General features: G+C 39.0%; 1 protein-coding gene across 6 annotated transcripts; it reads left to right on the top strand.

Annotated features, from left to right (window-relative positions):
* Positions 1 to 997: 997 nt before the first annotated feature.
* On the top strand, positions 998 to 15,576 carry CCDC82 (coiled-coil domain containing 82). Of its 6 annotated transcripts, none has more exons than XM_040056508.1 (8): positions 998 to 1,039; positions 1,400 to 1,978; positions 2,438 to 2,666; positions 3,867 to 3,959; positions 5,960 to 6,084; positions 6,654 to 6,824; positions 12,257 to 12,442; positions 12,991 to 15,576. In XM_040056508.1, the coding sequence occupies exons 2-8, from the start codon at positions 1,421 to 1,423 to the stop codon at positions 13,054 to 13,056; spliced, it is 1,428 nt and encodes a 475-aa protein (XP_039912442.1). In that variant the 5' UTR covers positions 998 to 1,039; positions 1,400 to 1,420; the 3' UTR covers positions 13,057 to 15,576. The 6 variants fall into 6 exon arrangements, with proteins under 6 accessions (XP_039912442.1, XP_039912441.1, XP_039912436.1 ...); XM_040056507.2 differs by lacking the exon at positions 998 to 1,039 and adding an exon at positions 1,055 to 1,235; XM_040056502.2 differs by lacking the exon at positions 998 to 1,039 and adding an exon at positions 1,055 to 1,285.
* The last annotated feature ends 2,849 nt before the right edge of the window (positions 15,577 to 18,425 follow it).

Below are 18,425 nucleotides of genomic sequence, written 5' to 3'. Positions count from 1 at the left end.
CTTATGGCTTTGTTAGCAGCGATTTTAAAAATACATATATGGAAGCAATTACAAGATCTTGTTAAAAGAGTACAGAAGTATGTCAGCAGAACGAGTTCCAAGGTAACAGCAGTTTTCTGCCATAGGCAGAAAGTGGAGAAAATTCAAGACATGAATCTTGTTATTAAAATGCATCTCTGAGCTTATTAGCTCTGAATAGAATCCAGCATCCTCTGCAAAGACGCTTTATGCAGAAAACCAGCAGAAGCTCATTATTCACAGAATCGTGGAATCATTACAGCTGGAAAAGACTTTAAGAACATCAAGCACCACCACGGTGTTCATCACCAAAGCCTGTCCTCAAGTGCTATATCCACACGTCTTTTGAACATTTCCAGGCACGGTGACTCCACCACTTCCCCGAGCAGCCTGTTCTAATTCCTGACAATCCTTTCAGGGAAGATTTTTTCCAAAAGTACGACCTAAACCTCTCCGGGCGCAACTCGGGGCCACTTGCTCTCGCCCTATCCTTGCTACGCCCTCCTTTCAGGCAGTTGTAGAGAACGATACGGGCTTTTCTCCGTGTTAAACACGCCCAGCTCCCTCAGCCACCGCTCACGAACCCACCGGGTTTGCTCCCAGGGCTGCTGCGGGAGCTGCTGTGGCGGGGGGCGTCCCAGACCAGCGGCGGTCCCTGCCAGCTCCCGGGGAGGTGCCGGACCCCACAAACCCACGCAGATTCTTCGCGGGAATGCACCGAGGCCGGGCACAAGCAATTAAACCACCACACGCTAGCGCTGTCGGACACCTCCGGGTGATGCACCGGGAGAGTACAGAGGCGGGACTCGAACCCGCGATCTCCCACTCGCCAGCCACTGCGCGCCAACGAAACCGCACCCCTCCTCCCGATCCCCACCGCGGCGTGACCGCACTTCCGTAAACATCGCGGCGAGATGAGTGACAGCCGCGGACACCAATCGCGGTGCCCGCAGCCGTGGAGGGGGCGGGATCCCGCGCCCGGCGGCGCAGGAGGCGCGCGGCGGGAAACGGCGGCACGCGGGTAACGGCGGCGAACCGCGGCGCGCGAGGCGGGGGGCGCCTGAGCCGGAAGGGCCCCACAACGGCCCTGGCCACCGGAGCGGCGGCAGCGGCGCCCGGACCTGATCCCTTCAATTCCTTCAGAGCAGCCCCTCCCCGCCCCGCCGGGCGCTGCTGCGTGCCCCGAGTGAGGTCTAGCCTCTCGAGAAGCTGCTGCTGTGCGTGCTGAGTTTTGCTTGGTGCTGGTTCCCGCGTGAGTCTCTGAATGGTGCTGCTAAGTCGTAAGCATGTGGAGCAAAAAGTGTATGCTCGTGTGCTTTTTTTTTTAACCCTTTGAATGGCACAATGTACTAAGTGCGTTATTCTACCGGTTTATATTTAGGTGTGTTGCTACAGCCTTCCGATGGGGTTACAACCAGCTGTCAAAAGATACGAAACAAGAAATAAGACAGCGGGGACAGAGGGGCCGTCATCCAAATCTCGAGTCGATTGGAGACGCACTAGAAGGGCGCTCATACTGCTTGATAGCTGTGACGAATCCTCAGCCACCTCTGAGGAGGAGGAGTCGGAGGAGTCTACCACATCAGAAAGTGAAATTGATGAAAAAAATCAAACGGCTGTGAAGAACAGTCTTTCAGATCAGGAGGAGAAAGACCGCAGCGGGGAAGTTACAGAAGATGGTGACGATGAGTGCGTTGTGCCTGGGAAGCGTAAGACTTGGAGCACCTCCGTCATGTATGACAGCGATGAAAGTGAGGGCAGTGACATACTTGTTCGAAAGGTTTCTGCCAAGCGCCGCTGTATAATGGATGACGACGAGAGTTGTGAAGAACAGCAGCCTGATAAAACATGCCCTACAGAGAATGTTTCTACTAGTAGGAAACAGAAAGTGCTTGCAAAATTGAAAGAACTTGTAAGACAAATCGCGCCTCGGAGATCCTGCAGCAGTGCAAATTCTGAGGTCAGGGTTTTATCTTTGAAATTTAATTGGAGGCAATTTTTAATGTGAGAAAGGGTTAAGAGATACAAATCGGTGAGATTTTTTGGGTTTGAATGCATGACTAATTAGCAGTTCTGTAATACTTTAACATCACATTAACTGGATAACTGTTGGCTGCTGAAAATCTATCAAATTATTTTTATCAGAAAGCAGAATACCTGCTGAAGTGTCCGGGACATCTCATGTTAGTTTAATTCCTGGAAGCAGACTGAAGAGCGGTACATGGAAATAGCTAATTTAAAGCTGAAAGTAGTTGTTGGCTAGTACAGAATGATGTATTTTTTGGAAGTGCGTGCTTTCTTTTAAATTGAACAAATGGTGTTATTAGATGGTCAAAAATCTTAGCTGGTGTATGTAGTATTTTGTCTGTGCATTTAATGAAAATTCTTGTGTTTGAATTACTTTTTAAAATTTAACTAGGATTCTACTAGTGAAGCACCAGTAGAAGAGGAACCACTCTGTCAGCTGCCCCTCACACCATCAGAAGTTAGTGAAACTGACAGTAGCAGCATAAAAGATTTTGTAGTAGATGAAGAGGAAGACGATGATGACATTGGCAACACAGAACTTGTGAAGAGTAAGAATGGGCCACATCAAAAGCAACCAAATCGATCAAACAGTGAGCTGCTGGCACACTACATCCCACAGTGTAAGATCAAAATTAATGATAATTTTTCATGTATAACTAGCTCGTTGTACTGTAATAAAAATTAATGGCTAAATACAAATGCTAAGGGAAAGAATATGATATTTAAAAGCAGATACCTAAAAGGTTTCAATTTATTATGAAAGCATTCTGATTTCCACAGTAAACTTTTACAGTCTTTCAGTATCTAATTAAAGAGCGGGTATAAGTTGGGAGGGGAGAAAGCGAAACCTTACTACACAGTTTTTATTTCAGTTGGTCTGATTTAGGATGAAGTAGGGTGCCTATGATGCATTCATTCCTGTGGAGAACTGAAAGCATCATCCTTCATCTTAAAATCTTGTGGTCTATGCTAAGAGCAGCTGTGTTAATCTGTCCGAATTCTGTTCTCGCTGAGTTGGGGGTTGGGAATTTATTTTTTGAGTGTTTTTTGTTTGGTTGGTTTTTTGTTTTGTTTTGAAGTTTTTCATGTATTTTTATTCTGTGGTGGTAAGACTTGGGCCCAGAGGTCTAGAGGGGTTTCTGACTTTACTGGCCAGTCTTGGCCAAATTACACACAGCGAGAAAACTCTTCAAGCTGTTATTTTTTGGAAACCAGATTCTGGATGGAGCAGACAGATTTGAAGCAGAACCTTGTGTGAGTTCTGTTCTTCCATATTTTGTTGTTTAGAAGTAGGTATGTAGTGACTGGACAGTCAGTGATAGCGTAGGTAGTCACAAGCATTTGTATTGAGTATTGGGTATTTCTTCCCCAGTGAAGACCTGAGCAGAATTGCGTTTGAAAGAAAGAAAGAAGTACACACAACAACCAAAGCACAAGCAAAACACCCATGACCACGATATAAGCCTGGCCTTCTGTGATTTATGTTATTTTCTGCTATTTGTAGAACAAATTATTCACTTTTCTTAGTGTTTGTAGATCTTACTGTGGACTCTTCTTGCTGGAAGCACATGTGACTTTAGAATGCTAAAATTCCATAGGATCATTGGATGAGAAGGACAATTTAAAGGCAGAATCCCATGGGTGTGGATGTTGTGCATTGAAATTATTTCTAAATCTATATTTAAATAACTTAAAGTTCTGAACTTAAAATACTGGAGAAAAAGAATTCTTCTTACAGGACTTCTAACATGGCTTACTTTTTTTTGTATTTTTTTTTTTCCTCCTTTTGGTAAATGTTGGTTATATTACTTTCTTCCCAGTACCTCGCTGCGATCATTATGTGCACTTCAAAAGAATAGTAAAGGCTTTCCTCATAAATGCAATTGATGACACTTTTCTGAGCTCATTGTATGGTAAGTAAATTGCATTAAATAACATATTCATGCATTCAAAGTTATGCAAAGCCATTTATCCTAGGAAAGGGTGTTTCTGCTGATCAGAGTATAGAACTGAGGGTCCTGAAATCTGTGGTTTTCCTGCTATATAACTTTGGTGGGGCAGAGCAGAGAATACTCTTTCTGAAAATGACACAGTAATCTTGGAAAAATGTGTAGACTTAATTCTTGAGCACAGAAAAGGCTTGAAGTGCCTTCTTGCTATGCAGGAATGTGTTTGTGTTACTAATCAGTAGTAGCCTTTCCAGCATGAAAACCAAGTTAGTTTCAAAGCAGATATCTCAATGAAAACATTTCAAGGTCAGCTGGTTTGTCACAATCTCTTGTGCTTCACAGTTTTTTTCCTTAGGAATTTGATAGATAATAAATGCTTTTAGTTATGGAGATGATTCTATGTTGGATTTTTTTTCCTTTTTTTTTTTAACACATCAGATAAATAAGCTTCAGCTGCAGTCAGTTCTTGTTTTATTCTTTCTGGGGAAGTGCTTTTTGGCCTTTGGCCTAGTGGGGCTGAATAACAGCCTCACACATAGTTTCATAAGCCCTGTAAAGATGGGATTAAGGAGAGGACTCTCGGTGTCAGATTGTGGAAGGAGTCAGTAAAGTGCCAAGAGTGGAGGTTTTGGTGTCATCAGGAACTAAGAGGGAAGGAAGAAACTGAAGCACATCACAGACGTCAGAATAAAGGCTGTACACTCTTGGAGCTAAAAATGTCTTTCATCTACCACTGCTAGTTCATTCAGGTGTTTGGTTTGTTTTGTTTCAACAAGTAAAAACAAGCCTTTGAGAAGTAATAAGTAAACACTGCCATATTAATGTTGCAATAGCTTCCTTCTATTTCAAATGATATCTGCTCAATAAAATGTAACAATTTACTGCCAAGTTGCTGGAAGTAAATGAGTTCTGCGGGTGAGCTGATGGTTGTACGTGAGCTGTATGAACATAGCCTAGCATTACAAAAATGTATTTTTATAACATTGAATGGATTGTTCTGAGTTAATGGAAGTGAATCACTTAGTTTTGATTCAAGAGCATCTACTATAGTATTGGAGTTCACACTTGCTTTTTTGGGGGAGGGATTTTGTTTTGTGGTCTAGCACAGCCTCTTCAAGCTCATAGTGCAAATGTGTGTGTAAAGTGAATATGGAAAAACAGTTAACTGCAATTATGGTGGCTAAAATGACATTGGCTACTTTTATATAGAAAGCTAGATAGCCAGTGGTCCTTCTCAGGTCTTCCTTTTTTTTTTTTGATATCAGCTTTGCTAGAAGGCATGGGAAGGTAGCTGAATTAAGTTTTATGTCTGAACACACTGTACACTGAGATTCCAGGGCAGTATGCGCTGGGCTGCATCTAGGGAAGTCCTGTTTAATTCCTGGAGTCCAACATGTATTTGAGAAGCAGTAATAGTGGTAGTTTTACTTATCCTCATGCTTTTTTATGCATTTTGCTTGAGTAAGTATTTGGAAGTACTTATGCTGCCTAACTCAAGGTATTTGATTGTGCTGCTGAGGTGAAGGTCAGTTTCTCTGTGACAAAGAGAGTTGTCAAAATTTCTGCTCTGAAGTAGCTCAGAGCAGTTTATTTTCTTGGATTCCAACCACTTCCCTTATGCATTTTGAACAACTTAAACAGACTGGTTGAAAAGCATGACATTCTCCCACCTGCTTCCTTCCTTTGAATGGCATTGAGTGAATGGATCTCCATTTGGGATGAGAGCTTTTGACTTGATTCTAGAGTTTTTTCATGTACCCCTTTTAAATAATAAACTATATCCCTTTATCAAAATGCTTGGATCACTTTTATGGGTAATAGTAGCAAATGTATTCAATATCAGTTTAGTAAAATCATTCATAGTTCTTAGTATGCAGAAGCATAATATCCTTGGAAATTTTAGCTAAAAAACTTGTACAACATATAGGGTGGTCAGCAAATTAGTAATGACTCTCACTGAACAGATGGAACGAGACAAAAGAAGTATGCACGAGATATGCTGCTCTCACTTCATTACTTGGACGACCGCTTCATTCAGCCTCGTCTTGAGAACTTGATCTGTAGAAGTCGCTGGAAAGATCGCTACAAGGTGTGTAGATTCTTTTTTAAATGCTGAAATTCTCTGTAAAGGTGCAAGAATCGCCATCATTATATAGCCTTTTTAATAGTAACTGTTGTTCTTGAACTTAAATAATTTGGTTTGTTGCTTATATAAATATTAGAGATATTTTACATTACAATAACCAGACAAACATTCAGGTAGCAGAACAGAATCTGTTCTCGGCTACCTGAATGTGTCTCCTACTAAATTCGGCAGATGACATTTGAGGATTTTTTTTGTCACTTGCTAAATGTTTTAATAAAATTTTTTCCACCTCCCACAAAAAGGTAAACAGTGTGTTCATCATGAACTTTCTACTACTACTACTACTACAAAAATTTAAGTCAGTATGGAGCAGTTAGTTATTGAATGTGTATTAGTAGAAAAGTATTAGTGTCATGGCTGTGATGATTTAATAATCACTGTAATAATGAAATTCAGATCTCTTTCATTTCTCTTGGATGAATTTTGTGCGAGTACAGAGTACTCAGCAGCCTGTTTGAGGCATCGATGAGTTTCCAGACATTCTTTAATGTTATTTGGGATCTGTTTTTCAGGAGCGTGTGGATTGTTACCCAGATATTCGCATAAGCTTGAAAAATTCAAAAAATATGTCTTGTCAGGCCTGTGAAATGAAGCGGTGTTGTAGGTTCAGTGTGTTGCTCTCTGGAAGGCTATATAATAGTAAAACTCTGAAAGTGGATGACTTCATGTCAGATGATAAACAGGTAATTTCAAACCAGCGCTCTATTTTTAAGTTTTATTTTTAAGTTTTTCTTTTATCAAGAAAGTAAATCAGGTGGTTTTCTATGACCTTTGGTTTTGCCCACATCACAGTGACCCATGTGCTGTTTCCCCCCCACATCTACCTCTTAATGAAAAAGCTCTTTACCTCTGTGTGTGTCTATAATGCCCTTAAGGTTTTCCCAGCAAGAGTCTTACATTGAGTAGTGGTCAGAAACGTTGTACAAGTAACTTTCTGTATGACAGACAGTCATTGCCATTGAATGATTGTGTTTTCTATTTTGTTGCAAGTAAGGTTTGTTCAGCCTTGGATTGCTAGGTTTGCTCATGCTGTGCCTGCTCTTCCTCTAGCACGTGGAGGGTCCGTGTGCACTTTAACAGTTGTTTGCTCTAGGTTCAAACATTGAGTGACACAGTGCAATGGTCATCCTAGCAGTCCAAGTGCGACCTTGTCGGAATTCACTGCTTCATTCTTCAGACTTTTTCCCATATTTGCTAATTCCCACATAGCTGTTCACTCAGGATAAATTATCTCGGCATCTCAGATGCATTGACACTTGAAGTTGCTGATCTCCTTTCAAGAAAACTTATTCCTACCTACATTAATACATTTTATTAGAGCCTTTTCCCTGTTACTGCATTATCAGAATTACTTGTCCAAACTAGACAACACTTCCATTTAGGTAGTCTTGCATCTGTTTCTCTCTCAGTTATCATTTCTAGAACATTTTGGATTTTTGTTTGTTTGTTTGTTTTTAATTAAAAGGCATCTTTCATGTTTTTAGAAAATGTTCCATTAGGCAGTTATTTTAGGTGACTTCTCAAGTCACCTAAAATAATTTAATAATAGCCTGAAACAATTTTATTTCACAGTTGAGCCTTTTGAAAACCTTGATTCTCAAGAACTGGGGTATTTCTAATATTCAGAGATCTTTCCTTCAAATTTACAGCAACACATAATTGTTAAGATTAGGTATGCATATGATCTTCAGTAATGCAATTCATGACCTCTTATGATAAATTCAAAGCACATGATTTGTCAAGAATAAACTACTGCTATGGTTGTTTACCAAGCTGATATCTAAGTTTTGCCTTTCTTCCCTTTTAGGAGACACAGATGGTATTTTATTTGTGAGTAAAAGAATTTTTGAACACAGAATTTTTTCCTCACAGTATTTGTTGGAAAAAAAAAAAAAAAAGTTGCAGAGCAAAGGGGGTGTTTTTTTAGTGTATTTGGTAATGAGGTATAATGGGATTTCTTAAGTAAAAATAAAATTAAGCCCCGGTCAAACAGGGAGTATACCTTACTGAAGCTCAAACCTGTATTGTTTGGATGTTTGCAAATTCTTTAACTCACAGATTTGAGAGGCATCGCTATGATTATCGTTTGTCAGTATACAGGGCTTTGCATGTAATGCAGGAACTTGAAAATCTATGCCAGAGTTTTTAGTATATTACAGACCCTTCTGAGCAGCCGTTGCTGATACTCTGTTTTGAAAAGTATGTATGTGCATGATAGTCTAGAAAGCTAGGCTTTTCCAGCAATGCTTTTCCCCTTTCTAATTGTGTTTATTGCACGAAAACAGTAAGTCCTCTGCACTGATACTGCAGTCTGTCATAGTTATTCTTCCTTACATAAAGATCACTTATTTAAAAATACATAGTTTTTCATGGGAAGTGTGTGTCTTACCTAACCAGAAATAATTAGTGAACTAGCACAAGAATTTAATCTTTAGCTAACTTTCAGCTTAACTGTGCAAATAACTCACTCACTGATGATCAAATGTTGTCCTGCATAAAGTGTTGGCTATTTTTCACTTTGGAAAAAACTTGAAATATCCTATGAAATACCGAACTAGCTTGCTAGTTCATTTTTTGTCCTCTTAAGCTTAGCAGTACAAAATGAGAGCTTTTTTTACCCTGTGTACACCAGCATCTGGGGACGTCTGCTATGTGCCTGCTCAGTATAGCTCAGTGGCTGTTAAGCAGACTCAGGAGAGAGAGTAATTGAGCACTTTCCAGTCATTTTTGGTAGTGTCTTGTAATGCAACATTTGTGTTCTTATGGTGACCTGCAGTTTAGACTGCTGAAAGTACTGTTCTCAAGTTGTCTTTAAAGCTCTGCTGGCAGTGCATTGAGCAACTTGTCCTGCCAATTTAGAAAAAAAAAAAAAAGAAAATAAAAAAAGGTTCACAGAGTTACATAAAACTTCCATTTCACAAGCTTAATTGACTGATAGAGAGGGCAGTTCAGCACTGACAGATCAAATTGAACGGAAACACGTAGTTGGACTATTTTCTATAGATTTGTTTGAAAATACCTGAGAAAAGTGGATGTGAAGAGAACAAAAACAGACCTCCAACCTCCTTCTTCTGCATAAAACTTTCCTTTTTTCTCATCTCTGAAGTATTCTGCTTTGCCAGTAGAAAGAAAAGAGAAACAGCTGTTCAAGTTTTGCTTAGGCTTGCAGGGATTGTTCATGGTGTAAGTGCCAGTTCTCATTTCCTCCTGATCAGGAAGAATCGCAAGGTTTGGAGATGTAAGTGTCCCCCACACTTCCTTGCTGCGTATGTCACCTGGATTATAAATGGTTTTCTACTCTCAGTCTTGGTGTTCTGTTTATAAACATGCTTAGAGGATATGGATTCAGTCACTACATGTTGTGCTGTTGTCCAGCCATGTTCCTACATTCCATACAAAGTGATTTACCACAACTTTGGCTGATAGGGCCAGCTTGAGTAGATAAGTTAAGCATTAACACAGGGACTGAGAGCTGTGAGGGGAAAAAATTAGAGTGAATACAGTACTGAGATTCTTTCCAAAGCTGCATTCTGAAATAGCAGTCTAAAAATACAATATCTTTCTTACTTAAAAACACAATTCATAGTTACAGTTATATGGTATTTAGCTATTTGCCTTTGGCATTTCTCCACGTCACACATAAATAAGCTATGAAACTCACTGCCACAGGGTATTTTGGAAGGGAAAAATAGTATTGGGTCCCAAACTGGGTTAGACAGGTTCTTGGAGAAGGTTCTTTCACACTATGGAACATGTTATTGGGATGATACAGACAATCTTAACTCCTGACCGCCAGAAAATGTGTGGTAATCTTACAATCATTCTAATGTTTGTGCTGGATCTTATACTAATTTCCTGCATGTCTCCTGCTAGCTGTTGTCACAGGAGAGAAAACTGGGCCATCAGTTGGATGCAAGATGGTATCTCCTATTTTATATCACATAATGTTCCAGATGCCACACCTCGTTGCTTGGGATACTTGAAAAGTTGTGCAATGCTCTATGAAACACTGCAGCTGAATTTTTCATTGCTGCAGTATTTAAAAGGGTGCTTCTGGAAATTTGAATTAATCAAGGCTCAGCGTTAGTTGGTAGGTCTTGCACTTCGGAAGCACCTGCAGTACCAAACACAAGCCTTAGTTTTTCAGTTTTGGGGGAGATTAGAAAGTGGAGCTGTATCTAGTACAACATGTACATGATCAGTAGACAATTAAAATAGGGTAACAGGCATTTTTATCTCAAAATGTTTAAAATTTCAGTTAATAACCACTTACTATCTATCAATTCAAAAGTTCTTTTAAGTAAGAGTGTCTCTTTTGACTTAACTGATACTATGCCTGGAGATATCCACTGAGCTGCTGGTTAATACATTTAAGAAATTAAGATATATTCATATAGTTAAAAAATATATAACTAATGCATATAAATTATATATATAAATTATATTGTGTAAATGCATGTTTACATAATCTTTAAAAATACACTTTTCTATTACTTCCGTTGTCGGCAGATAGAGCTAGTGCCAGGTTGCACAAGTAGGTCAGGTGTTTTGGGGAACTGCTCACAGATGCAAACACTTGGTCATGCATTCAGAAAAGCTCCCTGAAAATGTAGGTTGTAAGTATTAATTAAAACTTAACCTTCTTGGAATTTGAGAGTATCCAGGTTATTAGCAATAAAAGCTATCACTTTTGTGGCTCAGAAGAAATAGTTTTGCAACTTAAAATTTGGTTGATTCTTGTATATATATATGTGTGTGTGTGTGTGTGTCTGCATGCAATGTAAAAGAGCAATGCAATTGCAGCTTGCGTGACTAAGGCAGAGGACTTTAGCCGTTTGCATTCTTGTCGTGGAAACAGTATTCCCAAACAATATTGTCCTTGGAGGATAAGTTGATGAGGGTTTGGTTTTGTTTTTGTTGGGTTGGTTGTTTGTTTTTTCAGAGAAATGAAATCAATTTCTTTACATATATATACATTACATTGCTTTTTAGAAAACCTGACTTCCAAAAACCAGCCAGATGTAAATTTCTTGTAGATTTCACTTGATAAGCTTTGTCTCCATGGGTTGAAATACTAATCAGTGCATCTGTGGGTTATTTACAGAGGATAAACTCTTCTGACTTGCTATCATACCTACTGGAACTACTGTTCTGGTAGTCATGGAACAAAACATTCTCTTGTGAAATGCAGGATGTGCTTAAAGGCAGGTGAAAATTGAGTCTTGCTCCCTCCCCGCACCTCCAATGGGACATATTTTTATTGAACAGTTAAGATAGCCAACAATTCTTGTAACCAATATTTTCATGGTGGTGCTGATAGATGATAACAGATCTATTCTAATCCATGCTCTGATTATGTAGTAACAGGCATATTTTACCATTTGTTTACCTATAAATACTACTATGAAAAAACTATGAAATAAGACAGTTCCATCTTTTTTGCATGGAAATCATAGAAGTAAAACTAGGAGATGGAGAGTCTTTATTTTCTGCAGCATCATAGTTTAGCTATTTTTCCCAGACAGTTGCAGATTAATATTTGTATTGTATAAAACTTCAAATTCTGATTCTATTTTTTTGAAATTCATCCTCTCCATTTATGAAGTGCTGTGAGGCATATGCCAGTATGTGTTCATATGTGTTACTTGAAGAAATACTGAATTATTATTCAATCGACAAAATGTTAAAACTGGTATTTCATCTCCCCAGGAAGTATATTAAGCAAAAAGTAAGCAAATAATTGCTCTTCCTCTGTTTTCACAATTTGATGGTTGTCTAAATTGTTAGTGATTTTGTAACAAAGTTCCACCACGAGATAGGAAAGATACACCCAATTACAAATATGATTGTGTTTGCAAGAAGATGGCACTGATAAGCTGCCATTGCTTGGACTTGCTGGCTGCCTGCTTGCTCAAAAATCCTTCTGCTGTGGCTGTGAAAACTACATGGGTTTGTACTAATTTTATGCATGTAGTGTCATTCTGTTTATTTCCATTATCCCAAAAAATTTTGTGGACTGACTGGTTAAATTATCCTGGATTAGCTCACCAATTCTGTGTGTTGTAAAGATGATCATGGTTCTACCCATGGGAATGATTTGTTTGATCTGGCCTAGGTTTTGAACGTTGGCGTGGTGTGTGCAAATCGTACAAGAGTTTATCACAACTTGAAACACTTCAAGTACAAGTTATACATGGATTGCAGCTCTGTTGCTGAGTTGGATGGTGTTGAGGATGAACCAGTCAAAGACACTGTGGAGCGGCTTTTCAGCCACTTGGAAGAGAGTGGGTGGATTCAGAAGGTATGACCGGGTTATTCTCTGTATTCTTTTCCAAGCAGATGGAAGTAAGTTCAGATAAAATGTCTCATTTAATGGATCAGTTCTGAGTTACTGGCCATCAATAATACAACTCAGCTCAACCATTCCCCCATTTCTGCTGACTCAGTGTTTCAAACAGCAGCGTGCTGCTGTGCTCACACAGAGTTTGCATCAGCTTTTGACATGAAGCTTTTTGACAGCTGTGTGATCTCTGAAACAGCCCCTGTTTCATTTGAAAGCAGCACCACAACAAATTTGAGATGTAACTTAGAAAGATGGGAAAGATGTACATGAGGCCCAGCAAGAATATTTTAGAATTTTGTTTACACTGAAGAACTTTGACTTGTTCAGGACCACTTCATTAACTATTTTGAGACAATTTGTAGTACAGTTGCTTTTAGTATGCTTTTAGATATAGCTTCAAAATTGTTATTGACATGCTTGGTCATGGGTTGAACAAGGAAAAGCAGTCTTTACATAATACAGTTAATAAATATTGATAAATTGTACAAATTTTATTTCATTCGCAGAGATATGGTGATCTTGAAGATTACATGGAAGATGCAGACAATTTTCAAGAAGAGAAAATTGATTAAGAGATCATATAGCTCTTGGAAAGACATCTTTAAAAATGTGAATGGCCTACTTCATCTGCTTGCACTTTATCTCTGCCTGGACTTCGAGATTTCTATTTAGGCTGTTACACCTAAATTCACAGGCTTTTAAATTACTGTTTGATAATTTGCTCTATCTTTTTTTCTGATCTGTGTCAATATAAACCCAAATCAGTCCTTCCAGTCTTACTGCATTAATCACTTTAAGTTTCCTACTGTTCAGAAATATCATTTCAATATCTATTTACTTGTGAAATAAAACTTCCACCTATTTAGATTGGGCTGCATTGCAGAGATGCTGAGATCTTTTGAGGTGGGTATATTTGGAAAGGTAAGGCTTTGTTATACAAGAACTTAGAACTTGCATCTTACCTTACTTATTGATCACTATGTGCAAGCAAATCCAGTCAGTTAAAATGATGTTACAACAAACAGGACCCAGATTCTCCTCTGAGGAATCAGTATAGACATTTGCAAGGCAACAGAGGAAATATTCTGCAGTCCTGACTGCATTTGCAGCACAGTAGTCATTCCTCTCTTGAGAAAGTAGGTGATGAGTCACAGTACGGGCGTCATACAGACTGAGTCTGGCTTAGCCATCCAAATGAGCACATGGGCCCACAGTGCTGTCTCTGATAAGCAGCTGGGGCAATTTACTGAGATTTTAAACATCAGGTTACATTGTGCAAACATAATGGCAGCAGCTTGGAGTCACTGCAGTCCTAAGAGAATGAATTCATATGCCCATGCAAGATAAGCAAGAATTCTTCCAGTGTAACTTAACAGAAAGTAGGAGTTAGTCAGAAACAGGATGCGTGGCTTACCAGAATTGCATGAAACCCAAATCAAAGCAGATTTTCAAGTATTTAGGAAGGGTTAAGTATGGTACTGTCCATTCTGAAAAATTGGACAAGAGCTGTAAATGTGCACTCATGGCCCAGAAAGCCAACTGTGTCCTGGGCTGCATCCAAAGGAGCACGGCCACCAGGCTGAGGGAGGTGATTCTGCCCCTCTGCTCTTATGAAACCCCAGCTAGAGTGCTGCACCTAGCTCTAGGGTCCTGGCACAGGAAAGACTGGACGTGCTGGAGCAAGTCCAGAGGAAGGTCACTAAATTGATCAGAGGGCTGGCTGTAGACAGGCTGAGAGAGTTGGTGGTGTTCAGTCTGGAGAAGAGAAAGCTTGCATATGCAGCCTTTAAGTATTTAAAGGGGTCCTGCAAGGAAGATGGAGAGGGATATTTTACTAAGGTCTGTAGTGACAGGACAAGTTTTAAACTCAGAGAAGCTAGGTATAGATGGACATAGGGAAGAAATGTTTTACTGTGAGGTTGGTGAGGCAATGGCAGAGGTTGCCCAGAGAAGGTGTGGATGCTCCATCCCTGGAAGGGTGTTAAGGTTAGGTCAGGATGGGGCTTTGAGAAAGCTGGAAGATTTCCCTGGCCATTATGATCCTTAAAGGTCCCTTCCAATCCAAATTATTCAGTGTTTCTGTCCCTGTATTTTGGGCTGCATATAAAAAGAATCATATATGGCCTAAGATTAAATGCAGAGCACAACATTTTGAATCCTACATCTTGCTGTATGCACATACTCTTATTAGTCTTTTGTGGCTGAACAACTTAGTGAAAGATACTGGTAACATTCTGAATCCTTTGAGCAGATTACTCTCTCAGCAGAAAAACTAATGGAACCTGATTTCTCATAGATCTGTCCATGAGAAGTCATGACATTTATTTTGCCATTTTACTGGGATCAGATATGCTGATTGGGTAGGCTACTGCTGCCAGGTGTATTGCTTAACAGTGAACGTCTGTTGCCTTTTTTTATGTAGAGGCTGTACCTTAGATTCATCTTTCACTACCCTTTTCCCAGGATTCAGTGTGAGAAATGAACTGCTTTTATGGTTTTTTTAAGGACTTGTAATTCAGCAATGTTTTAAATTCTATTAGGGCAAGTTAGTAGCATCAGTACTCCTTTGTACCACATACGTGAAACTGAGATGAAAATTCCCAGTTAAGAGCTTGAGACTTGCGCTTGGAAGATATTCTTTCCATACCTTACCTGTGAGTTAGACACATAAAATTTTGTGGTTTGGTATGTCTTATATCTATCTCCCTAGTTACAAAAGCTGAAGGTTTCCTTCTCTATTCCTTCTCCTCTCTCATCTCTGTTCTTCTGGGAATACTGATGGGAACACAGCCATGGGCTTGGAAATACTCAGGAAGCCATCTTGATTATTTCCATTTTAGTTATTGATACCTCACTTCTTTCTGTTAACAAAATCTCTGTATTAGTTTGCTTTGCTTCTCTAGAATATTACATACATTTGGTGTAACTTTATTCTTACAAAGGGAAACCATTCTGAAATGAGTTCTGTACCATGTAATGGAGTATGCCCTCTTAGAGTCTTCCTGACTGATCCTAATTTTTGCTATTTTCTGAATTTTCTGAAAACTCTCATGACTATGAATTTTGCTTTAAAAACATTTTGTCAAAATGAATTGGTGTAACTTTATTCTTACAAAGGGAGACCATTCTGAAATGAGTTCTGTACCATGTAATGGAGTATGCCCTCTTAGAGTCTTCCTGACTGATCCTAATTTTTGCTATTTTCTGAATTTTCTGAAAACTCTCATGACTATGAATTTTGCTTTAAAAAAAAATTTGTCAAAATGAATGGATGAGCTCTCCTCTTGCTACATTAAAGCAATTCACTACCAAAGTAAAGAATAAGTTTGTGAAACTCCAGCTTGCTGATTTTAGGTAATACTTCAAGAATAGATATACAGTTTGAAAATTGAAATGGTCTGTTCTACTCATTTTTTATATCTCATACCTTGTTTCTCACCTCCTCTTCATTCACCTAAGAAATGTGTGGTATCTACAGCATTTTTTTCTAGATCATTGTTTTTTTCTGTTGCTAGCAGGGATACAAAAATACTCTGATGGAACTTCTTGGTAGGAAGTGCTTGCATAGGTTTTCTGATCTCAGCTGTGCTATCACCAGTGGGACTAAGAAAATGCCTTAAATTGAAATCACTCATTTCTGTTTCAGTAGGAGACAGATATTTGATTTGGCAGAAGTGGATGTTTTTGTGTGTATTGGGTCTCGTAAACTCTGATATGCCCCTTACTGAGATGGGAGGAAGTGATAATATTTTTGTGGCTGTTGTTCTACCTGAAGTGTTTCTAAAAGACAGCAAATGTGAAGTGTCATTACATCATGTTTACATTTGTTTTCACCACAGGAAGTTAAAAAATGGTTTAGAAGAGTAAATATGTAAAAATTTAGATCTAATTTTCCAGGTGAGACTTCCTATATATAGAAAAAATCAGTAAGAATATTTCTAGCAGAAAAAACATTGTGCACATATCTAACAATGGTAGAAGTTAGAAACCTCACCAGTCTTCCATGCTTTTTGTCCACATCAGAGAAGCTGAATGGAGTGAGGAGGTGAGACAACAAAATGTTTGTTCCAGTAGGATATTTTAAATTGGTTTTAGTGTTAATTTTTGAAGCGGTAGCTCTAATTAAGATAAAGTACCTGTCTTAATGGAACAATGAAGAGAGCTTAGTATGCGATTAGGCTTTGCACAGGTGATTAATGATCATACTTGGAAATTACTTTAGTTCCTGTAATGTTTTGATAATCTGCTCTAGTTTAAGTTCTGTAACTGGAGACAGTCATGATGAAATTCACACAGGGTATTTATGCATAGGATCAGGCTGACTAACTATGTACTTTTGGGACAGGAAGTTCTTTTTGGACTGTATTCTGTCCATTTCTTGCAGTGGAGTATGAAAAGAAACGATTTTTCTCCCTGTGTCCTTCAGTTTTTGGAAAGAAAGTTGTTTGCTAATAGTAGATAGCTATTACTGTCACTTTTTCGACAGTGAAGGCTTCTCCTGTTTCCAAAAAGCAGCTATTTTTAGCGCTTCAGCAGGCAATTACAGGCAATTCCCATGCTTAACTCCTCTAGTTTACATTTATTTGGATAAATAAAGACTTCTAGTTTTATCCTTTTTTAAGTCTGTCTGAATAAACAGAGCAGGCTCATGTGCATGTATGCTACACAAACACTTGTAAATACAGTACCATTCCAAGAGAAATATCCAGCACACACAAAGTAGACTTTAAAAAGTTGCCTTTCTGATTCTGCTTTTAGAAGAAAGAAAGAAACACAGAATTCTATCTGAATTTAGAGATTAGACAAAAGAATGTAAAAAAGTATGATCTACCAGCCATGGAATAACCTGATAATAACCCCGTCTGTGGCTCCACTTCCCTGAACAGTTGACGTGAATTTTGGTAATTTTCTAGGTAGAAAGTGCTGGCATGAGGTTGTTTGGGGTTTCTTCCCTTATTGTTTATTAAATAGGATAGAAACAGTTTCCTTGGATTAATTATTATTAGTTAAAAAACAAACAAACAAAAAAGACAAAAAATAAATGGTCTGTTCAAGATTGCTTACTTTACAGTTTGAACAGAGCGGCAATTACGAGCACCTTGTGCTCAAAACTTAAAGATTGGAAAACTGACTCGGGAGCAGTCAGACTCCTTCAAAATTAAACAATTTGCCAGGTCAGCAGCATCATACATGAGCCTAGCTGGGAATAGCCCAGGAAATCAAAATGGCAAAGGACCCTCACTGAAAAGTAAATAATGGAAATGGCTGAAATTTCAAAGCTCCAAGTTCAGAAAGTCCTTTGTAATATGGATATTAAGTATATGCCGTTCCAGTGGAGTTAACATAACTTTGAAGCAATTTGATATGTGATTTCTAGACACAGACGAACAAGGCATGTGCTGAGACTGAAGCATGCACTCAAGATTTTAGGTGACACAGGTTCAGCACAGTCTTTATGTTCCATTTTTGGAAAGTTATTAGCACGATGGGATGTCTGGTGAGAATTCCTGGCTGTGAACCCAGCACAAATAAGTGCTTTCCTCATCTGGACAGGGCTGCTGGTTTGGGAAACTCAGAGCTTCAACAGCAGTAGGGAATTCACACAGAAAAAATGCTCAAGCATGACAGTTCATGTGAGATTACAATATCAGGTAAAAAGGTCACAAATTAGTACCAACAGAAGGAATAAAGTAATTAATTGTTCGAGGACTTGTTGCGTTGTTTTATCTGAGTGTGTTTACAACACTGCCACTAATCGCAAGGGGATGTTACAACGTGTTAAGAACCGTTTGCTTTTAAGAAAATTGACAACCAACCAGTCCAAAACTGATGGCAGTATCCAGGGGTTGGTGACACTCGCCAGAGTCTTCTGAACAAAACTTGGAAAGCCGAGGGATGGCTGTGGAGTATTTCCTCCTCGGAAACACCAGGGGCAGCATTT

This window comes from Hirundo rustica, chromosome 2 (assembly GCF_015227805.2).
Source record: "Hirundo rustica isolate bHirRus1 chromosome 2, bHirRus1.pri.v3, whole genome shotgun sequence".
Taxonomy (NCBI): Eukaryota; Metazoa; Chordata; class Aves; order Passeriformes; family Hirundinidae; genus Hirundo; species Hirundo rustica.
This window is presented reverse-complemented; position numbering and strand designations above follow the sequence as displayed.